This window comes from Cornus florida, unplaced genomic scaffold, assembly GCF_030987335.1.
Source record: "Cornus florida cultivar Cherokee Brave unplaced genomic scaffold, ASM3098733v1 CherokeeBrave_3.0.0_Hap2_Chr11, whole genome shotgun sequence".
Taxonomy (NCBI): domain Eukaryota; kingdom Viridiplantae; phylum Streptophyta; class Magnoliopsida; order Cornales; family Cornaceae; genus Cornus; species Cornus florida.
In genome coordinates, this window is record NW_026775581.1 from 134,098,092 (window position 1) to 134,122,674 (window position 24,583).

Below are 24,583 nucleotides of genomic sequence, written 5' to 3' on the forward strand. Positions count from 1 at the left end.
AAGGAAACATCACCACTTTTAATTTCAAATAACACCGCTATTTATAAGTAACATTTCACCGCCATTTATAAATAACATCACATAGTCTAAAAAGTAATATCACCATTTGTAAAAGGAAACATCATCACTTTTAATTTCAAATAATAACATAAATGATATGTTGAATTGAATTATCTTTATATGTGACATTATTTAGTTTGCATTGTGTGCATACTTTATTTTGAGGGTAAAGATGGTTTATTATTTAAGTGGTAATGTTGCCCTTTTACAAATGGTAATGTTACAAAAGTGGTGATATTTTTTTTTACAAATGGTGATGTTTTTAAACTCTATGATGTTACTTATAAATGGTGATGAAATGTTACTTATAAATAGTAATGTAATTAACCAAATACGATCTTAGTGTCCGTTAGTTGAAGAATGATGTGGCCAAATATATACCACTTAAAAATTACAGCAGGAAACGTATGGAACCTCGTTGCAGGTGCCCGTTCACCTTGCACGCTCACAAAATTTTTCAAAATAAATTTGGGCAATGTGGGACGAGTTGGTCGGTTTAAGTCCACTCAGCCCTATCAAAACTCTGGTATCACTTATACCACTTATATCGGACTGAGTGCTTTGACTCAAAAGTTCAAACTTTTAGGGGTGCTACCTGCCACCCTTACTCTTATTGTGAATGGAGATGCCCTCCGCGGATTGAGATGAAGTTGTTACGAATTTCGCGAAGGAGTTGCAGGGAGTTATCGCAAGAAGCGATTATGGAATGCCGCACGGTCTCTCAGATAGATACTTCTCAGAGTGGGCGTGTTTAAGCTTGAATCAAACGTGAGTTTTAAAAATCCATTACAGGGAAAAAAAAAAGAGCTTGCTATCATTCTTCTGTATCTCAAATAAAGTGATGTTTAAAACACGGGTTTCACAAACCTTTCATTAAAGTAAACCCAACTACAGATTCAGTCTAACGGTACTTCCTCCTTTACAATTATAGATTGTACTTCTACACCTTCTAAAGTAAAGGTGAAGGGTTCATGCAAGTGGGCATCTGGGTTTTTTTGGTCAAATTTAAAAATAATAATAATAATAAAGTATAGAATCCATGTTACAAACCAAAATGGAATTCATCACGCAGCAGTAATGGCAACTAAATTTCATTGAATGATTTATTTTTCTTCCTATCCAAATCAAATTCTTATAAGAGGAATCTTCAAAATGCAAGTAGACATTCCTTGCTCATATGACAAACAAGTTTATATAAAACGAAAACATAAACCCAACAATACCTTAATGAATATAACTGCAGATGAACTAATTTTTTGCTTCTTCCAGAAGGCAATTTCTCACTCCCGTACAGATAATCATGCCATCACGAAAACTTTTGAATTGTATACTATCAGTTACCGCTACAAGATAGTATTTGAATGATATGCGCATGTCCCTGACTACTCAAAAGAGGTGCATCTCTACAACGGTTAAGAAGCTTGATATGCTTGCCCGCATGCATCTGCCAGTTTTTGGGATCATGTCAGTGAATCCCCCAGTGACGTTGGAGGGACTTCCAGAAGTCATCTAGCAAATGGACTCTAGTTTCATGGGATCTTTGAGATCTCTACCAGTAGCTTGTGTAGGGCTTGTGGTTTCGAGAAAAATGGTGAATGGTCAGCACCTTTAAGATGAAAAACACGTTCTGGGGGGCTTCTATTTATCATGGTCTCCTGTAGCGTGATGGATATGGCATTATCTTCTGGAGTTGCTATATAAAACCTCCTGACAGATCCATGGTTCAGGTCAGAAAGAGAGAGCTTTTCCAATACTGGTGAAAATGGAATAGACCTCATCGAAACGGATGCTAATGCAACATCCTGGATCAGGAAAAGCAAAAGGGAAAGGGAAATTAGTATTAGTAAGTCTGTCCACATACGCTCACATGTAACTTCATGCACACACACATGCATACGAGAGCACATGTTCATACTATTGTGTTTGTGTTGTGCAATTTGTGTTATATACGGATCTTTCTGTGCTAAATTTTCATCCCTAATCTCGGATTTGGCACCACAATTTCCCACAAATATTTCAGAGAAGGAAGTATTTTATATATACAAACTACAACGAAACCTATACATGCATGTATGCATAGATTCCCAAGCTCATCTTTCTGTTTGCATGTATCAATCTACCTATTTATATAACAGCTATGCCAAAAACATGGTTTGAAAATTTCATAATCATGTTTCCTGCTATACAAACTAACCTATACATGCATGTACACATGCATTCTCGAGCTCATCCTTCTGTGTGCATGTGTCAATTTACCAATTTATATAATAGCAATGTCAAAAGTATGTCTCAACAATTTCATAAACACAATTCCAGCTCCAAAATGAAGACATTAAACATACATCACGCGAAGAACCTTGATTGTGACTCGCTGGACACTGGTAATATGTCAACAATAAAAATTTGCTATCAGCTTCCTTTACATAATACATCATACCTTGGCAGGACTCTGGTTGAATAACAGGTCCCTTAATAGTGATTTGTCCAGATCAATAGCAGTTGGAGGGTGATCATTCCCATTCGCATACAGAAATATCTGAGCCTGTCGCATCAGATCATTTGAATCTGCCTGCAATAGTTATCAAATATTACTTGCTAAAACACTTATCAAAAAAAATATTACTTGCTGAAACAATCTTCACGTGTGACAAGACAAATTTATTTAGAATAATGTCGCAAAAATTGAACACCGGAATCCATTTGAAGACCTTGTCAAGCTTACAGATTGACGCTCAGATTAAGTGCCTGAAGGCTCAATCCTTGAGGCTAAAGTGAGATCCAAGCAAAAAGTCACACACACATCACTAGAACTCAGTTTTCATACTGCATTTTCAAAGCTTTGCAAGGTTAAAAAAGGGTTACACATTGACATCTCTGTTACTGTACGAGTATCGGGTGTAGGAATAAATCTTAGCGTTGTGTATGGCAAATCTTGAAACTCAAGGAAAATAGAAACAGAACTAAACATTTATGTTTTTAAATTCTTTATTTTATTTTCTAAGATAAATGATATTTTTATGTGACCTAGAATGTTTCAGGGAACTTTTGTACTAAATAGAATAATATAAGAGTATTTTATGCATCGCGATATAGTAAACTTGAATTATGGACATGCTTGTTAGATATATGTCCAATCAAACACGATAAACACAATTGTCATAGATCTGACAAGGAGACTTCATGTATTTAGGAGAGTCCATGCAACATAGATGATAGATTCGTGCTCAAAAACTGTGCCTAAAAGTACACTATTTACGATTCACATCAACTCATGCTGATGATCCATGCAGAACACGCATGGGCAAACAGCAATATTTCACTAAATAAGGCCAGAAATACTCTTAGAAAATTATGGCTACTAGGGCTAAGCATGAGAAAGAAGCTAGTGTAAAATGTGCGGAAAACCAACTTTGCACTCCGAACCTTTTGGAAGCGATTTCAATGTGCAAAACTTGATTTTTCATTTCAGGAAGTTAGAAATGCATCTAAGAGAACTTCACTCACAAAAACAGAGTCCTGTTTTATGGAATTCAGTTTACTTGCATCAAAATTAAAGAATCAATTTTATTCAATAATTCATGGAGTAACGAGAAAACCTTTTGGGAGAACATATCAAGGGTACTTTGTCCGCTAGTCAACATCGCAGCAGCAATAAATACAGCTTTTGAAACTTTCAATGGAAACAACTCCATTGCATATGATATACATGCACCACCAAAATCATGTCCAACCAAAATCACCTGCATAAATCAGGTCAAAATGAAAAAGAAAAAAAAAACTGAATATATATCCTGTCTTTTTTCCTTTTGTAGGGAAATAGCTACGGATTGTTAGGTGAATTTCCTGGGAAGACTTCGAACCCAGGTTTTTATAAAATCTCCAAGGGACTTCTAGTTGACAGCTTTAAACAATAATTTCAGATGCTTGTGTTCAATTTAGACACTACTGCATAGTAGCTAAATTAAACCCAAGAAAAACCTTTTAGTCAAAATAAACGGAACAATGAACTTAACAAAACAGAAGCAAGGCCAAGATCCTTTCTGAGGAAAGGAAATAATCAGCAACATTATAAAATATAAAAAGATTAGATCCAATCATCTCTCATGACGTGAAAAATGAGCTGAATGAATACTTCAGCCATAAAAAGACTTCAATTAACCATTTAAGCATTTGTGAAGTACAATTGAAAAAAATATTTTTGTGATTAAGCTGCAAGACATCTTGTTTTCACTAAACCTATGTGAATTTCTAACAGCAAACCAATGATGACAACCTGCAGTACTTCCCCTTTCTAAAACCTCCTTTCCTCTGTCACAAAAATTGCAAGTTGAGGTAGTATACAAATGAAAACAGAAAGTAAGATGTAGAAATAGAAAAAGACCTTTTCTCCTTCGGATAGTTTTTCAAGAAAATCAGTAAGTGGTTTCACATATTGTGAAAGAGTTGTGATGCTGTTTGTATCAAAAGAATGAATTCCAGAACCAGTTAAGTCTACAGCAGTAACTCTGAATCCTGCTTCTTCCAAGAGTGCTATGGTTTTATACCAACACCAGGCACCAAAACCACCTCCATGGACCAGGACAATATGTTTGGTCTCCAAATCATCAAGTTTTACATCCTGCTAAACGGAAAATTAATTAGAATATACAAGAAATTGCTAAAGAGAGACAAAGAGAACAAGTCAGAGTCAGAAACAATTCAGACCAGAAGGTGAGACCTAGAAATAAAATGGCTTCCATGTATTCCATAGGACCATATCTATATAGCAATCATACCACTAAAGGCACACCAAGATAAATAATGCACACAAGGATTTTTAACCTTCATATCTTGAAGCTTGAAAATGTTTATTGTTTATGAAGGGCGTGTGTTAAGAAATATTTATCATACTGTTGATATACTTTAAAACAAAGAACAAACAAATAGAAGCAATTATTAAATTCAAAACACAATATGAACTAGACAAAAATGCAGTATATGCTCCTACATGAGGCAAAATGAAAGGCACCCCTCGGGGCCAAGGAACCTAATGAGACCTCTTTTGTTGGAGCTAAATACATAGTCTGTGCACAGAACCAACATGTAGAAGCAGAATCACATTTTTTATTTTGAATAACTAGGAAGACACAAACACTTACTGATTAAAATAGACCAATCAACGACTTTTGAAAGTTTGATAGAAATCTTGAGTTCGTAACACCATCAAAAGTCCATTATTTTTCCCCTCATATTATTTCTGCTAATTTAGTAGTAGCAACTGTATGACTGGTAGCACTAGTAGCAAATTAGCAATAGGAAGAGGATTAAGACTATGAGTAGAAAAAGCTATTGTCACATTTGTTACAGGACAAGAAAGAAACTTCTTATCCCAATTGGCTTCTATATACCAGGAAAAGAGACTAGAAGCAATAGGAAGAGGAGTAGGATTGAAGGATATGAGAAAGAAATTTCTCATCTCAATTGCCTTATATATACTACTAGTAAAGATGAGAAAATACACTTGACCCAAAAAAGCATACCACAATTTTTTTCATTCTATTGTTCTGAATGTTGGGATATTCTTTTTTTCCATTGGCAAGAAACATTCACACCCCCACTTTTTGTTCATATGGGGACTTGGACCCTCAATCTTCTACTTTGGAAGGCGATGAAGTACCACTAGGCTATGTATATCTTTTATGTTTATAAAATACCTACATAACACGAATACAAGATTCCAAGTTGCAAGATAAACATTAGATCCAAGTTTACAGACACCCTGATCCAACCACTGCATCAGATTGTACAAAGAGCGGCACCATTAAGCAAGCTCAAGATTGTTTATTAACCCATCAACATTTCCCTACAAAAACTGTCTGACATCACATGGTCAAAGCATCTCAAAACTTGATGCTGGATAGCACGTATGACAAATATGTAATGTATAAAATGTTGCCATCACATGTTGGAATTTTTGTTTAAGTAACTGTTGGTAGCGGAAGGTTCTAAGGGATGAGAACTATCAGGACAATGGCCATGGTGTGAAACTGTGAATTGATCAAATAATTTTTTCCCTATCTGTACAAAGACAGTTAAAGGAGTCAATTCATGTCGAAGGATAGACAATCTATGTATATAACAGGACTTACCTAAAACAATTCCTATTTAAGGAGCATGTTCTAATAATTTAAACATGTTAATCACAAAAGAAAGAGAGGGACACCATCTAGAAAAACACAAAATTTATCAATAACAAGTCACCCATAAGGTAAGCAACAAAATGCAGAAAAGGTTAAACCAAGTTGGACAAATGGACAGCAGGACAAGTAATATTTCTTTCAGAACATAATGACAAACAGGTTTTCATAATTATCTTCCATTACACTAGGAATTATCCACCCCAAAAAAATAAAAAATAATAAAAATATTACTGGGAATTATTTACTAAATCAAAGATGAATTTGTCAGAACGGGGAAAAGAAAAAGTCACAAAGTGCTGTCGTTTCATTGAGAATATGGTTCAAACACTGACATCCACTTTTTACAAGTCACCACTAAGCCCATAAAAAGATGAGCCATTCCAATAGCGAAATTTACACTAAAATGACTGATTATTACAGAATTCTGAACTTTATTTCTTCTAAATTTGGCTGATAATTTTTTTGCTCTTAATTTGGATTTGCAGGCCCAATATAAACCCAAAATACACTATATTTCTAAACGCATGATCGCGAAAATAATCAACACTCTTAGTCATAAAGAATATAGAACTTCAGAAGACATAAAAAATAAAAATAAAAAATAAAAAAAAGAAATCACTTGAATTGAAGGAGCATAACACGAAACCTTATTAACAAGCTGGTGAGGCTGAAGCAGAGGATCAGTGAGCGACCGTGCCCTAGAACTCGAACTCCGAGGCAACGCCGGCTGCTTCTTGGGGTTGGAATTCGGGTACCGCAAAGAAGCGGACCGATCAAACTGCACAGAACCAGCGGTGGCGCCGCCACCGTTCTGCTGCAGCTGCTGCTGGAGCAGAATCGCCGCCGCGAGAGCTCGCTCGTGAATTATGGAGTCCTCTGCGGACCTGTCCTTCTTCGTCGATCTAATTCGAGTCCACCGATTGCTGGAGCCCACGACTGTCGGCTGGCCGTTGGATATTCGTTTGGAGGAGGGTTTCCTCTTCACCGACTTGCGAGAGAAACACAGACCCATTCTGATCGTTACATGTATTGAAAGAGAGATAGAGATACAGAGTAGTGTTGTAGATATAGAGAGAAATGCAGAAAAGTGGGGGCGTGTTTCAGGTGATTTTTTGAGACTTTTTGTTGGTGAAGAAAGGAAAGCGAACAACGAGGGTTGAGACTAGTTGAGAGGGATTGTCATTTCTTCCTATGAGAGTTATAAGAATGTGACTTTGCATAAACTCATGGATATTGACCCTTATTTTGTTGATTATTGCAGAAATGACATTGGTCCTTCCTTTTGTGGTTAAATTAATTAATTAATTAATTTTGTTTGTTGTAACAGACGGTAACTATACGGGTCCGGAATTGGAGGGTCAGTTAGTAACAGAAGACCGATGTGAGTAAATGTTACTTGTAATATTGTAGATTGGATTACTTACAAATCTAAATGAGTAATTGGAATTGATTTTTAAGGAAGCTGACTGTCCCACGTTTCGACATTCAGTTACTTACTTACAAGCCGGGACGTGAATGGCAGCGATACGAGGGTTGTTGGATGGGCAAATCTGGTAACTCATGCCCACTAAAATCTTGTTTCAAGATATTGTATTTGCACATTTACATTTTTATTATTATTCGGAAAATTTTCAGAAATTATTGTTTTCACCATCATTTCTATATAATTATAATTAATGATGTTTTCGATAGGACAATGACCATGGTCACATTTATTCATAATACACATTGAAAAATAATACTGTAATAACCGCACATTTGTGCGTTGTTGGCCTGCATTAGCTTGTATGAGAAAGAGAAAGTGAGAAACAGTGTTAAGAATTATCAGATTATATTTTTCTCTTTATTTTTTTAATTTCTTGATAAAAAAATATCACACGGCCACAACCACATGCTTCTATAGACAATCTTTTACTAAATGTGAAAATAGTATTAGATTACCGTCTAAGAATTTTTTTTTTTTTTTGATCAAAATGATAAAATGAAAGTAGAAATATATCATCCATATTTAAGGTTTTAATAGTATTGTTTAAAATTTAAAATTTAAAATTTAAAATTTAAAATTAGAGGAAATTTTATCTAATTTTGATAAGATTTGAATAGATTCAAGTTACCATTTTCATACAAGTACGTAGGGTAATGGACATCTGTAATTGTTTGTTTATGTTACACGAACTACATGCTGGGGTTCAAAGACAGACCCTACACTTTTGGTCTTCGGAGTTGCTTTTGAAACCTATTTCAAGATATTTGGGGGAGAGAAAAGGAGGGGATGGGTAATCTTCATTGAGTGAAATGTCTTGATGATCGTAGAGAAAAGATTTGGTATGAAGGCAGGCCAAGAAGAAGCAGGTATAAATAGACTTTTCCTTTAGGTATGAATATAAAAGTTGATTAAAAACACTCCTAATCATTTAATTGATTTTCTGGTTTATTTTATTTATTTTGGATTCTTATGTGCCTTTATCAGTTCAAAAATAAGTATTAAAAGGAAAGATGCAGGGTCTTCAATTATTCAAAAAAGAAGCCCTCTTGGGGCTTGACTGTTATGGTAGGAGCTTGGCACTTGTACATACCGGATTAGTGTTCGACTCCTCCCAAGTTATCCATGTCCTCTGATTCACCCGGTGTATCCTTGGAGCGAGGCTCTACACCCCAGATTTGTAGCCTAGGAGAGTTCCAGATTTGTAGCCTAGGGGGTCCTGCCTAGGAGAGTTCCTGATACTAACTAAAAAATAAATAAATAAATATAAATAAAAAAATAATCCAAAAAAGAAAGCATGTTATTTGTGTTGATAACACGATTTAAATATTGTTTAACAAATTAATTGTTACTTAAAATTAAATTAAATTTAAGTTTCACGAATATTTCAAATTAAAAATTAAAATTTTTAATTTTTACTTAAAAAATTCAACACTTAAAATTTAAAAAATTAATTTTATCAAAACAATACTTTAGTGAAGTATCTCCTGACCCTATCAATTGTAACAAAACATTATTGGGATTCGCTATCATTGCCAACCCTAACAGCGGATAAATTATTATCCATTTTTGTTGGTATAAGTAATCCCTAGCTTCCAAATGAACGAGCCAAGGAAAAACTGTCTGCTAAACGAACAAGCCAAACAATATTGGACAGAAACCTTCCGAAAAAAAATATATATATATTGGACAGATGCCGACAAAGAAGGGTTGAAAAGGAATTTTAGTGATGAAAAGTTTACAACATTAGACTTATAAAATGGGTCTTATTAGAAGCTGACTTTAGGATTTCCAACAGTGTGACTATTGTCTACAGGTCTAAAAAAATATCAGTGCAATAGCGTCTCTCGAGACATTTAACTAAATTCCCATTTTGTTTATGGAATGAGAATAGTAATGGAATGCAAGTGGGAATTGAATGAAAATGGTAATGGAATGGAATGGTCATTCTCATTTTATTGTTTGGTTATAAATATAAAATGTGTAGAAATGAAATGATAATAACCATTCTAGTATTTGGTTTGATCAATTTAAAATTTAGAATTGAATAAATTTCTAATTGAATTCTCCAAAATATCCCTCTTAGTAACAAATAAATTAAATTAAATTAACGATAATGGTGGTGGTGGAAGGCGACGGCGGTGGTGGTAGTTATGGTGATGGCGGTGGTGGAAAGCAGTGAGAGTGGTGAAAGGTGGTGGCAGTGGTGGTGGCGGTGGTGGAAGGTGGTGGTGGTGATAGAAGGTGGTAGAAGGCGATGACAGTGGTGGAAAGCGATGGCGGCGGCGTTGTGGAAGGTGGCAGAGGTGGTGCTAGTGGTGAAAGGTGGCGGTGGTGGAAGGCGGCGGTGGTGGTTTAGCGTTGTGGCGGTAACAGTGGTGGTGGTAGTGAAAAGCGGTAGCAGTGGTGATGGTAGTGAAAAGCGGTAGCAGTGGTGGTGGTGGCAGTGGTGGAAGGCAATGGCAACGGTAGTGGTGAAAGGTGGTGACAGTAGTGGAAGGCAATGGCAGCGGTGGTGGTGAAAGGTGGTGACAGTGGTGGAAGGCAATGGCAGCGGTGGTGGTGGAAGGTGGTGGCGGTGGCGGTAACGGTGGTGAAAGGCAGCGGTGGTGGTTGTGGCAAACGGTGGCGGTAACGGTAGTGAAAGGTGGTGGCAGTGGCGGTGGTGGAAGGTGGTGGCAGTGGTGAAAGGTAATGGCAGCGATGGTGGTGGAAGGTGATGAAAGGCATTGGCATTGGTGGTGGTGGAAGGTGGTGGCGGTGGCGGTAACGGTGGTGAAAGGCAGCGGTGGTGGTTGTGGCAAATGGGGGTGGTAACGATGGTGAAAGGCGGTGGTGGTGGTGGAAAGTGGTGGGCGATGGTGAAAGTTGGTGGTAGTGGAAGGCAGTGGTAGTGGTGGTGGTGGTAGTGAAAGACGGAGATGATTGTGGTGGAAGGTAATGATGGTTTTTGGACTTGGAATATGAGGATGTTTTGGGAAGTAGATTTTTTAAAATAAATTACTTGGGAATGGAATGGCCATTCCATAGGTTTAGTTGTGGAATGGATTTTCATTCTCAGAAATGGATTTTCATTTCAATGGAATGGTCATTCCCACTTTAAGTTGCATACCAAATAAAAGAATTGTTGGAATGAGCATTTCATTCTATTCCATTCCTGCACACCAAACGTAACATAATAGTGTTCGATTCCTTTTTTTTAAGGTTAATTTAGATTGGGGAGTCTAAAATGAATATGAATTATATTAATTATTTAAAATCGTACTCCATAGCTTAAATTTATATTCAAATTTAAGAAGATTAATGTTTATTTGAGAACTCTATGTGTGAGGATTTTTGTATTCCTAAAAAATAGCCAAATAGGTGAAAAAAGATGTTTGTATTCCTATAAAATCCCTTAACAAAAAATTAATTAAAAAAAATCTAATACTCCGTAAAACATATCTTTTTATATTTTTATTTGTAGATTCTTGGATATCCTAATATAATTTAATAATCACCATTTTTCGTAAGCCTCAAATCCATTAAATTTTAGAAATTGAATTTTAGGTATTGAAAATTTTAAGTAGTAATAAAAATTGAGATTTTTTCTAATATATATATTTTTTATTTTTAAGCATTAAGCATTCAATTATCAGTGAAGTCACTATTAGTTAGAACTTTACTTCACTTCAAGTGACATTTATCTTTCTACGTGATATTAAAATTTCATTGCTAGACACATGTATTGGAATAAGTACTTAATATTCAAAATTAAGTGTTGAATTAAATTATTATGAATTATTATTTAACAAAAATGACATAACAAATATATATATATATATATATATATATAATTTAATAATTTTTCATTTTTTAGGTTGATGGGAAAATTTTCAAAACCTAATGATCATTCAGGGAGACTCTAATGACTTTTCAAAATAGGTACTTGTGAAAAAAAAATAATAATAAAATAAAATAAATAAATAGAGGTACTTATTTTTGTGACATCCTAAAAAAACAAAAACAAATGCATTTAATTTTGAAGCAGGAGTACTTACAAGTAATAACAAAAAAGAGTGTTGTTGTCGTGGTGTTATAAAAATAGTCGGCTTTGACATTTTGGTTGAAAACTGGATGAATATGACCATGACATTCCCTCCATTAAATTGTTATTTTGGTTTCTTTTAAGTTGGTATATGTTTCACATTATTGCTCGCCTGTTATATATGGCCCAAAGTGCTTTGGAGGTACTCTACAAACACCCTTTTTAATTGCAGAGTCCAGAAAAACTTTAATGTTTCTTTAATGGCTTAGACCTTTTTCCCCATCAAGAAATGGGGGAGTTGGGAAAATAGTGGTTATCAATTTCCTACTTAAATGCCTGCCCATCTCTTCAATTTTAGTTTACTTTATACTCCATATATCTATGGTCCACTTGACCCCTCATCAGAAGACGGTATTAGCATTAACTATTAGTTATGAGTGTCACCGGACATAGATATGACCCATTGGCTATACATACGAGATATTATTACATAATAGTGGGATAATAGGTTTCGAATTTTTGTTAATTTTTTATAATTTTATTCATTTCTTGACCAGTCAATCACTATTGTCACGCAAGTAAAATTTTGTATAAAGTTATCACAAAATTGACACATTTATTCACATGTCAGCTAGTGATTAGCTAAATATGAGTAATTCCGAAATCATATAATAATTTCACTTCCAAGTTCACAGCGCGAATAGCAACATTACGAGCAACTATTAATTGTTGTGCAGTTAGAACCTTTTATTATTATTACATAATAATAGAGTATCTCATTTAAGGGTGTATCTTAATGCTTTCTGTTGAGAGTAAAATTCACGCGATCCGATACGATATCGTTTTCCTACAAGGAAGAGAGGAGAAGATCGATGAACCTTGACTGCACCGATGTGGTGCCTGTCAAGAGCTCTCCGACGATCAAGTTAGCCACCAAAGGTCTAAAAGGAAGGCAGGGATTTAATAATAATTTTTTCGTCGTACCTTATTCCTGAATCGTCTTCCTATTTATTGTCACTTCCCTTATTCTTGATAAGGTAATATCATAATCCTTATCCCATGGAACTTATCCCATGAAAATCTTATCTTTGATAAGATTTGTCATTATCCCATGAAATTTATCCAATGGAAATCGTTATCCTTGATAACGAAATATTATCTTGACATCTGGTCAACACTTAGTTGTCCCTATCGTTAGGTCAAGATAGGTTAGGTTTATTTTTCCCTATCAGTTGCCTCCCATTTCTAAGCTTGCTCGTGTGATACCTCTCGGATCCAAGACACGGGTTGATCAGGCCCAGGCCCAAACCCGAGGGAATATCAAACAATTAATATTTTATAATGAACACGGAATACAAAATAAATTAAGAAATGAAATTAAAGCTGGAAGGAACTAAAAATAGAATCCGCAAAATATTATAATTATTAAAATCCATCAAACCCAAACTCCAAAACTCCATCAGTTTACAACTTGGGAATCCATCTCTAGTAGACCCCTATTAGACATCCAAACGGAAGATAGAACAACTGTAGTAAACGTCCAGAAATAAAACTATAGAGAGAGCCCTACATTGTCGGAAGAGTGAATAGAGACCTCTGCTCAGCACGAATACATCTAAGCCTGGAACTGTCGTGTACCTGAAAAATAGAAGTGGGTCAGGCCCACGCGCAAGTTCTATACTACTACAATCCAAACAGAGGCCCGATACGCATGTACATCCTAAACAATTCAACAATAGCTAATAGTCCGTAAATATGTATATATAGTCACACTAAAGGACTCTCACTGGACTACAGGTCGGTCTCAACCTGAATAGAGGTAACATGCTAAAACGCACACGAAGTGGGCATATGTACCTATACCTAAACAGGGTACACCCCCAACCATCGTAGCCAGCTACACATCCCGATGCATATACGCTCCCTAGCCAACGGTCCTGAGGCTCAAGCTCATACCGAGGCACCATAACAGTACATATATAAAATCCATCCAAAATCCCTAGTATTGCCGCTCAACAAGTAGTTACCATGACAATACAAATCCACGGGACTTAACTTTTAGTTAATCCCATCCTTATTCCAAGTAGGTGGGTAATGGTATTGTTTTAAAAACCAAACCCATCCTTAGTATGCCACCGTCCCATACCGGCGCCTACTTTCCAATCCTCCAGTAGTCAATAATACCAATAAATCAAGTATATATCAACTAAATTCCAACATCCAACATTCAATGTTAGTAGTGATAAAATAAGCATTGATAAACAGGGTCACAACAACAACATATACATGCCCAATTTAAATTGTTCCCTTTAGTTTGATATAAAGACAGAATTAATTAAAACTTCCATTTAACACCTTACAAATGACATACAGATATGTAGGGTATGTATCACAAAATCCTAACCTCCACAGTTGATACTAACTGTGATAATGTAAGCATCAAAACAATATTCACAGTATGTATGTAGACATGCTCAAATTATAGTGTTCCACAAAACCAATCTAGTGTTAAACTCAAATCCTCCTAGTATTTCAGTTCCAACAGTTGCTATTACAGAAGTTAAGATAGCTATCATCTAGACCCATCCTTCCAATAATTTATACTAGCAGTGGTAAGGAAAAACGTGAACTACAGAACCACAATGCATCCACAAACATGCTTAGTCTAGGTTGAACAAGCATACAACACAACTGTAACTACCAGTTTCATAGCAAAACAGATATCATTTTAATTTGGTTTAATCTTCATTAATCCTGAAATCATTTAAGAGTGCAAAGAGTATGAAGCCTAAGGGAAAGAGTAAGGATAGAATCTTGCCTCAGAAACTTTTGTTCAAAGTTTCAACGTCGTCTTCTTAAAAAAATCCCGGCGAGTTCCAAAACCCGGTTACTGTTCACGGGTACGAAACACTATTCCCGAACTCAAAATCTGATCTCCACCATTCAGATTGTGCGACACTGAGTCATGAACCTATCCTCCAAATTTCAGCTCGATCGGACCACGGACGAAGCGGGATCGGATGTTTGATGAAATCTGGGCAGAATGGAAAAAAAAACCTAACCTGTGCGACCCGGTTACTGTTCACGAGTACGAATCACTGTTCCCGAGGTCAAACTCTGATCTCCACCGTTCAGATTGTGCGTCACTGAGTCGTGAACCTCTCCTCCAAATTTTAGCTCGATCGGACCACGGACGAAGCGGAATCGGAGCTTTGATTAAACCTTGGCAGAATGTGAAAAACTGCGTTTTTCCTTCTCCACTTCCACAAAACGTGTGCTTTGTTTAAAAAAAAACCCTACACAGACGTCTACCTTATACTTATAGAGTTTTCTTAAACCCTAGGTTCATTTAAGTCCAACTCACAATCCTAACCGGCCCATCCAATTAACGTAGAAACCTACGACGGCTATAATATAAAACCCTAATTTATACTGTAATTAAAACCCTAGTTAGATGTATTTACCTATTTACCATATTCACCATTAAATACTTAACAAATAATCTAATTGAACAAAATAATAATTAGTAAACCCAATTAAACCAAATAAGACATACATAAAATAAGACACACATAGAATAATTAAATCAATTACACTTAAACCATTAATGCCAATTAAATAATTAAAACACTAACAAGTAATTCCAATCAAATAACTAAACCAATTACACTTAAACCATTAATGCCAATTAAATAATTAAAACACTAACAAGTAATGCCAATCAAATAACTAAAAATAAATATCATTTAAATAAATTAAATAACCACAAAAGAAAACAATTAAGCACCTAATAAAAAAAATAATGACACATAATCAAATAAAATGCACTTAAATAATAAATTAAATACCATTAAATACCATGAATATCCTTTTAAAAATTAGGGGTATTACAGCTCGTCTAACTTTGGGAATGTAAATTTTTATTTTTTATTTTTTTTTCTGCCCTAGGAACAGTACCCGATGTTCACATGAATAGTAACTATTTTATTATATTTTTTTTCTTCCTTCTTTTGCCCTAGGAACAGTACTCGCGAGTACTGTTCACACGAACAATTACTTTTTTTTTTTCTCTTGGCCTGGGAACAATAACTGCAGTACTATTCCCGCGGGTACTGTTCACATGAACAGTAACTTCTTCTTTTTTTCTTACCCTGTGAACAGTACCCGTGGGTATTATTATTCCCACGATACTGTTCACATGAACAATAACTTCTTTTTTTTTTTTTTTTTTTTTTCCCCTACCCTTGGGTAATCTTCCCTGGGTACTCTGCTATCAGGTAATGTTCCCTTGGACACTCTTCCCTTGGATAATCTCCCCTCACGTAATCTTCCCTTGGGTACTAATTTTAGTACCCTTGAATACTCTTCCCTTGGATATTATTTTTGGTACCCTTGGGTACTATTTTTGATACCCTTGGGTAATCTTCCCTTGGGTACTATTTTTAGTATCCTTAGGTACTCTTCCCTTGGGTACTATTTTTGATACCCTTGGGTACTATTTTTGGTATTCTTGTGTAGTCTTCTTTTGGGTACTATTTTTAGTACCCTTGGATACTCTTCCCTTGGGTACTATTTTTGGTACCCTTGGTAAGGGAATAAATTGTACGAACTTCACTCAGGTCGTCACTCCTTTAATAAGGGAATTAAATTTTACGAACTTTACTCAGCTCGTCCCTTTAGTAAGGGATTTTTATTTACTATCCCTTATAGTAAGGGGATAGTGATTACGGGATTCTTTCAGCCTGGGTCCTTGTAATACAAGACACTCATTTACTATCCCTTATAGTACGGGGATATAGATTACGGGATTTATTCAGCCCGGGTCCTTACGATACAGGACACTCATTTACTATCTCCTGTAATACGGGGATACTGCACATATAAAGATAATTGACCAAAAGTCAAGGCAACTGGAAGGAATTTCATTAAAGACCATCATTGCCTCAAGGCTTATTGAAAACAAGATAACACGTGAGGGAGTTACTCTCCATTTAAAATGATTAACTAAGATGTCCCCAGTTTTTATTGTGAATGACTTAATAAGGCTAATTCCAGTTGTGAGACAATTTTTAGTTGGTATACTCATCTGAGTCCTTCTCATAATATGTTCTATCGCTCTGGCTGAAGAACGATCTCTTATATTTGGTATCATTTTCATCCCTGGCGAGAGGGGCTGGCCTCTTCTTATCATCTCTTTCTTTCTGTGAACTTATGGTGTCTTCAGCATTGATGTGTTTTTGCTCTCTGATCAACACCTCTACCATGCTGGTGGGAGGCTCTTTTGATAAGGAGAACAAGAATCTGGAGGTTTGGAGTCCTCATATAAAAGCGGTCAAAGCTACCTTGTCGTCCACCTGTTCTACCTGCAACATCTCTGCGTTGAATCGGGTGATGTATTCCCGGATTGATTCTTCCTTTTGTTGCTCCACGGTAAACAGGTAGGTAGCCGGCCTCCTATGCCTCTGACCTGTAATGAAGTGGCTCACAAACTGCTTACTCAGTTTTTCGAAGGTGTTGATGGTTCCTGGCTTCAGCTTGTTGAACCAAACTCTTGCTGATCCCTTAAGTGTAGTGGGAAAAGCTCGGCACATGATTTCATCTAGCACAGCATGTGTGATTCTCCCGAATTTTCAGATGCGGGTTGGCCAGGCCCACGCCCGAACACCCGAGGATATCAAAAACAAATGGCAATAAACGAATTCAAAATACAATTATGATAAATATGAATAAATAAAAATTGCTGAAAGAAAACTAAAATGATAATCCAATAATGAAAACCCCAGAATAAATTTTATAAAGAACTATTCTGTACATCTTATACAAATACAACTCGGGAATCCATATCGTGTGGACCCCAAGAAAAATCAACTGAAGATACACTAAACTAAAAAGGAAATCCATAACTAAATATAAATAGCAGTCCTACGCAGTCGGAAGAATGAGTGACCGTCTCTGCTCAGCACGAACAAGCTCTGAGACTGGAACCGTCCGATACCTAAAAAATAATAGTGGGTAAGCGATGAGCGCTGAAAAGTGTGTATCTAAACTCCTTAAGCTTGGACATTCTAGCACCTTTATCTATCTTACTTTACCATTTTAGATTGATTTCGTATTATTTCCATTTTCAAACACTTATCCCAAAATTAAGCTAACTCAGCCAAATAAGAGCTTAATTGAAACAATTCTGGGATTAAACAAAGAAATGAGTAAAGTGGAGAAAGAATAAAGCAAATGAAGCCAAAGGTGGGAAGCAGCAAAGTTCGATCGATCCAACTTCAAGGTTCGATCGATCGAACAATGATCGATCTCAGCACTTTAAGAAAGATCCAAGCCTTGGCCCAAAAGCATAAAGTCCAAAAGTTTGATCAATCCAAAATCACCCTTCGATCGATCGAACACTTTTGTCCTTATTCAAATGATTGATCCTATCCACAGCTGTACCACCCACTAACCACTTTTGTCTTTTTCCCAAAAATATCTCCCCAAAATATCTCGAATTTGTCTTTTCCCAAAAAGCTTAACCATTTGGATAGATCCAGCCTAAGTTCGATGGATCTCAGCAAGTTCGATCGATCCAAGTCTAAGGTTCGATCGATCGAACTTCCTCCAATGTGAAAAAGTTAAATTTCCAGCTTATGCAATCCGTCCTCTATCCAATCATTAGAGAATATTCTTTGCACGACCCCAGCTCATTTTGTGTGCCACTTAACCTACCTATAAAAGGAATATGATGCACTTTTTGAGACATATACTATTCTTGGGTTTAATCTCTTGAAAAGCAAGCTTAGGGGAAGAGGAAGCTAGAGACACCATTGGAGACTCTTCATCAACCAAGGAGCAAATATCTTCCATGGAGTTAGCCCTTGAGGGTTGGAGCAACATCACCATGAGTGGCTAGACATCCTCTTGGGGCTAGAGTTAGCCCCAAGCATGCTTTGTATATCTTTATCTTGTGTATTATTGAGGGTTTAGTGTTGTAATTAATGTTTTGACACCTTGATATATATAGATCTTGTTTATTCAATGATTTATGTGGTTTAATACTTCCAATTGATCATTTCATTCTATCCATATGTCTATGTATGCTAGAATAGATGTTCATGTGCTTGTCTCAAGATTTTGTGTTATTGATGCATGTCTATGTGTATTGATGCTATAGATTTGGAGATTGTCAAAACATAGTGTAATACCCCTAATTTTAAAAGGATAATTCTGGAATTTAATTATTATATTTAATTGTATTTTTTTTTATTAGGTGTCATTTTTTTTATATTATTTGTTTGTTTGTTTTATTTAAATTACTTGTGGGTTATTTTATTTAATTGTGTTTTATTTTAATTAATTTTTCTCTTTTATTTGTTATTGTTTTAATTGGATTATTTTAAATTGCGTTTTAAATTGATTAATTGGTTTTTGTTTTTCTTGAGTGACATAATTGTATTAATTGTTTTAAATAAAACTGTTTTATATTCATTGGTTATTTAATTATGTTTTTTTTTAAGTTTAGTTTTTACGTGCTTAGGTGAATTAACTGTTTAAGAATTTAGGGTTTTGGTTTTAGCCGACATAGGTTATAACTTAGGTTTTCTTGGGCCGACTAAGAGTTGCATTAGGGCTCTAATTATATAAGGATTAGGGTTGGAGTATTAAGCCTATAAATATAATTTTTTGAGGGTTTAAGGGTTTTAGAAAATACAAAACTCTGTTCACGATACAGAGAGAGCAACAGAAAGCAAGAAAGAGAGATATGAGAGGAAGGCTAGGTTTGATCAAGAAGGAGGAAGGAGAGGTTGCTCATAGGTGAAACCAATAGCAACAGAGGTGGAACTACAGTCTAGGATACTAACGGAACATTCAGAGACAGAGGATTACAATTTCAAAATATGGAATTTCAGGCAAATCTCTGTTCTTCTCTTTCCCGTTAATTCGTGTTCTGTACATGCCTAGTTAGACTCCAGGGATTAAATAAAGGCTAAAATGGATTTAAACAAACATAATAACATGTCTTCTATGCATATATGATTTTATTTGATCCAGTTGAATTAACTGTTTTGCATGAACTTATGTTTTTCTATTATTGGTTCCTCTGGTTGTTTACTTTTAAGTTTTGTTTAACGGAGGTTGGTAATGCGAATAAAGGCCTTAAAATTGATCTGAGTCTAAGATTAAACTCTAGAACATGTATTTAGTACAGTATTTAAAATTCAGGTATAAATCTGTTGTAAGTTGTCTAAAGTTGCTACCAGAAATTATGTAATCGTTGCTGTAAGACTGGTGTCTAGTTCAGATCGTGGTTGCATATCAGCGGGTTCAGATTACCCTAGAACTAAGATTGAACCCTAGACAACCATTAAGAACCTTAAAGAGGTCTGGGAAACACCGCAGTTGAAGAAGAAGCAGCAGAACGGACGACGGCAACTAAGGGGAGAAGAGCAGGCTCCAAGAAGATGAGGAGCCGGCTCTTTCTACCTTAGAGCCGGCTCCAAAGGAAGGTGGAGCCGGCTCCAAAGGAAGGTGGAGCCGACTCTAACATCTAGGAGCCAGCTCCTAGATTGGTTGAGCAGGCTCTTTTGAAAAAAAAGAGCAGGCTCTTTGTTTTTAATGAGCCTGCTCTTCTTAAAGCATACTGTAACGAGTTTTTTTGTTAAAACCATTGGATTTTCAGGGTTCTGCAATTAATTTAAATTGTTTTCAATGATGGGTTAGATTGTTTAAGGCTGGTTTCATGTGGAGAAATATTAATTCATAGCTGGATTAAAGATTAGAGCAAGGAGAACCTAAGAGAAAACTGGTAACTTGCACACTATCTTGTGGGTTTTGATTACTGAAGTTGGGTAAGGTTTTTATATATGATCTAAATATGTATAATGGAATATTAGTCCAGTATTATAAGTATTGTGAATTACTTATATTTAACTATACCTAGATTGGATTAAATTTAATACTCAAATTGTCATGATTGTATTGATTTATCGATGGTTTTGAACATTAAAGTAGGCACTGGAATTTGGAATTTCTGTGTTATATAATTTATTGTTTAATGATATTTAAACAGAAGTATAAGAATAGTAAGTGCTTAAAATCATCTATTCTTGATTGGGAATAAATTGATAAGTTCTATCAATTTAAGGATTATATGGAGGATTGGAGTATTATGATTTGTATTAGCATTTTAAATGATTAAAATGTGATGTGGATTCTGTAATAATTCCTATTGACTTGTTATATGTATTAAATTGTATTTGTGCATACTGTGGAGTATGATTGATGACTACTTAATATTGTTTTGTCAACTATGTTAACTAGAGGATTGTATGTACCGGTATGGGATGGTGATATACTAGGTATGGATTAGTTCAAACACTAAATCCTACCTAAATTGGAATGAGTGGGATTAACCATAAAATGGTTAAGTCCTACTTATATGGATGTATATATATAAATCGGTATGGGACGGTATCATATTGGGGATGGCTTAGCTCAAAATACTAAGACCTACCTAAATTGGACTAAGGTATGGATTAACCATAAAGGTTAAGTCCATCATCTACATATGTCATATCAATTGTGAATTGAAATACTTACTATAGCTTCAGGATGGATTTATTATACAGATATCAGACCACTACACAGATGGATGATATTCTATATTAGGAGGAGTACGGACTTTATATATTTATTATATGTGCCATGGTATGAGCCTGAGTCTCAGGACCATGGTTAGGGCGCGTATATCGCCTAGGGTGGATAACTGGACATAGGTGTGTTCCCTAGTAGGTCTAGGTACTCATGCCCACCTTAGGGTGCGTATTTGCATGTTACCTTCTATTCAGGCTGAGACAGACCTACTGGACTAGCGAGCGTCCTATAGTGTGTACTATATATACATATATGGACTACTCTAGATATTGTTGAGTCTTTCTAGGATGTATCTGCGTATCGGATTACTGTTTGGATCGTAGTAGATCAGGACTTGCATGTGGGCCTGACTCACTCTATTATTTTTCAGGTGTTCGACAGTACCAGTCTTAGAGCTGGATCGTGTTGATGCAGATACAGACACTCACTCTTCCGGTTACATAGGATTTCCTTTTTATTTTAAATTTTGGTTTTTAATTCTGTAAATTTGTTCAAGGATTTGGGATTAAGGGTCCAGTAGATGGATTCCCGAGTTGTACGGTTTTAAACCATATTAATTAATTTATTTCAAGTTTGAGGATTCTTATGTTAGATTTCTTTCAGCGTATTATTAATTTGTTCTTAATTCAGTTTTTTTTTTTACTTGTTTACATATTAATTGTTTGGTATCCCTCGGATCTGTGCTCGGACTTGATCACCCGTGGCTCTAGAATCGAGGGGTATCACACATAGTGCTTAAAGGAATGCTCTTATGATTCTCTTGATGGTTCATACTTATTCCTTGATGGATTGTGCCTCTCCCCTAATTTATTTTCATGCTAGTAGTGTAGTTGTAGTGTAGTGTTAAATGAGAGGACAATCAATGCTTGTTGTTTGATGATCCAAGGTTTTGAATGCAAGTAGCATATGTCTCTATCCTTGTGTTGTATTTGGATTGTGAGCTTAATGAAAGGATTAATGACTTGTTTTGATCTATTGTGCCTTTCATATGTTGTTTAAACAATATATGCTTCATTGCTTAGGTATATTGTGCCGTTCACATGATGTTTAGACAATACATGCTTAACTAGTTATCCTTGCTTGTTGAATTAACCAAACACACACACACACTAATATTGCAACATACCATTTGCCCTCATTAATCACTTGTCAATGGTATAGAAATGCATTGTTTGGTGGTGATCTCTAAACCCCAAGATCTCTCTCTCTCTTACTTACTCTTAATTGCATTCTTTTGTTATCACTTAATTGAATTTAGTTCCTCTCTAATCAACTAACCAACCAATTGTTTGATCATTCGACCTACTAGCCCTAATAGCGATTCCACGACCTTGTTCGATCCTCACAATCCCTTGGGACGATCCCTACTCGCCATAGCTATATTTATAGTGAAAGGTAGTAGTGGCTTCTATAAATGTAAAACTCTGGACCCTCGCCTTAATGCACACTCTTAAACTTATGGTAAGACGACGACCATCAGTTTTTGGCGTCGTTGCCGGGGATTGATTGATTGATTTGATTTGGTAATGTCGGATTTGTGGAATTGATTAGGATTAGTACTCTTTTGATCGTGTCTTTACTTTATTTTTATTTTTCTTTTTGATTACATATTGTGTAGTTCTTACTTAACCAGGTGCATTGTTGGAGAGGAAATAAGCAAAGGAGCTAAGCAAGCAAGGAAAAGTGCTGAAAATTTTGCTAAGCTAAGCTATAAATTTGGAGTTGAAGTGGTAAAGGACCTTTGTGAGACTTTCTTTACTCAATCCCTTAGTTAAATCGTCGGCCCGCGTGGAGGCTTGCTTTTAATTGTTCTTGCATTATTGTTGTTAAAGCATGGGAGTATGAATTAAGTGTTTGTGGAAGAAGTCTAATTGCATTGTTGTGAAGGCATAGTGTTTGTCATTCTTTGTGTTTGTTGTGTTTTGTATTGTGCATAAACGGACGTCGTTGATTGAGACCAACTCTTGTCCCTCTTGATTTGCATATTGAATCCATCGTTAGAAATCCTAGGGGAAGAGGAAGTTCAAATAGAACCAATCTATCAATGGATGACCATAATGATAACCATGTTGAGGACCTTGGTCACATAGACCAACAATGTATCCTTCATCCCAATGTGCACAATGAGAACATACAAGTACCATTAGGCATGCCTAGGCCATTCATTCACCAACCACCACAACAACAAGGCCAAGTTCCATATGGAATGCCAAGGCCAATGTATACTCCACAACCTCCCATCATCAATTAAGGAATTCAAAACCAAGGTGTTCATGTTGCACCTTAAGTAGCTAATCCACCTCTTGCTTTAAAAGACCATTATGTGCCTAACAAGTATAATGCACCTACCTGCATCCAATTGCCTCCATTTAGAGCACATCATTATGAAATTAAGCTACAAACCATTCAAATGCTTCCTAACTATCATGGACTTCCAAGTGAAGAACCTTACAAGCATTTGGATGAATTTCTTCAAAAATGTTCCACCGTAAAATATACGGACATGCCAAAAGAGGTTTTAAGACTCAAACTTTTTCCGTTCACCTTAAAAGACAAGGCGAAGTATTGGTTTAACAATCTTAGGCCTTTTTCAATCACTTCTTGGGCAGAAATGCAACAAGAGTTCTTGAAGAAGTACTATCCGGTTTCTAAGACCAATGCCATGAGAACCTCAATTCGAGAATTTTCACATGGGGATGGAGAAACGTTTCATAAGGCATGTGAACGCTTCAATGAATTTCTTAGGAAGTGTCCACATCATGACATGCCCAAATGGCAATTAGTTCAATATTTCTTTGAGAACCTATCGGACAACTATAAGGGTATGGTTGATGCTTCCATGGGTGGCTCATACATTGATAGGCATGAGGATGACGTGTGGCGTCTTTACGAGAACATGAGTGAAAATTCTTTGCATAGAACACTATCATCCAAGAATAGTAGAAATTCACAAGGTAGGAAGAGTGTTGGCTTACATCAAGTCGACCATTCAAATTAAATAGCCACCGAAATGAAGTCTTTATCTCAAAGGTTTGATCAAGTTTTTATTAACCAAAATTCGGCAAACCAAGTATCTTCCTTCCCAAACCATTCTCATCGTGCATCAAATGAAACATGTATGAGTTGTTCTAGTGTTCTTCATTCTACTTCTCATTGTCCTCACGGACAAGTGCAAAATGAACCTAATGAACAAGT

The 24,583-nt window shown here is 35.8% G+C and overlaps 1 protein-coding gene across 1 annotated transcript; it reads right to left on the reverse strand.

Annotated features, from left to right (window-relative positions):
• Positions 1 to 1,135: 1,135 nt before the first annotated feature.
• On the reverse strand, positions 1,136 to 7,422 carry LOC132283624 (putative methylesterase 11, chloroplastic). Its single transcript, XM_059785610.1, has 5 exons — positions 6,886 to 7,422; positions 4,442 to 4,678; positions 3,657 to 3,800; positions 2,498 to 2,629; positions 1,136 to 1,862 (listed from the first exon to the last, which is right to left on the reverse strand). The coding sequence occupies exons 1-5, from the start codon at positions 7,249 to 7,251 to the stop codon at positions 1,590 to 1,592; spliced, it is 1,152 nt and encodes a 383-aa protein (XP_059641593.1). The 5' UTR covers positions 7,252 to 7,422; the 3' UTR covers positions 1,136 to 1,589.
• Positions 7,423 to 24,583: the final 17,161 nt, after the last annotated feature.

Bases quoted from the DNA above. Each gene is read 5' to 3' on its own strand.
- LOC132283624 (XM_059785610.1), bottom strand. From the start codon at position 7,251: ATGGGTCTGTGTTTCTCTCGCAAGTCGGTGAAGAGGAAACCCTCCTCC. The intron at 4,679-6,885 runs GTTTCGTGTTAT...TCCGTTTAGCAG, and splicing joins CTCACCAGCTTGTTAATAAG to GATGTAAAACTTGATGATTT. The intron at 2,630-3,656 runs GTTTTCTCGTTA...TAACTATTGCAG, and splicing joins TTGATATGTTCTCCCAAAAG to GCAGATTCAAATGATCTGAT.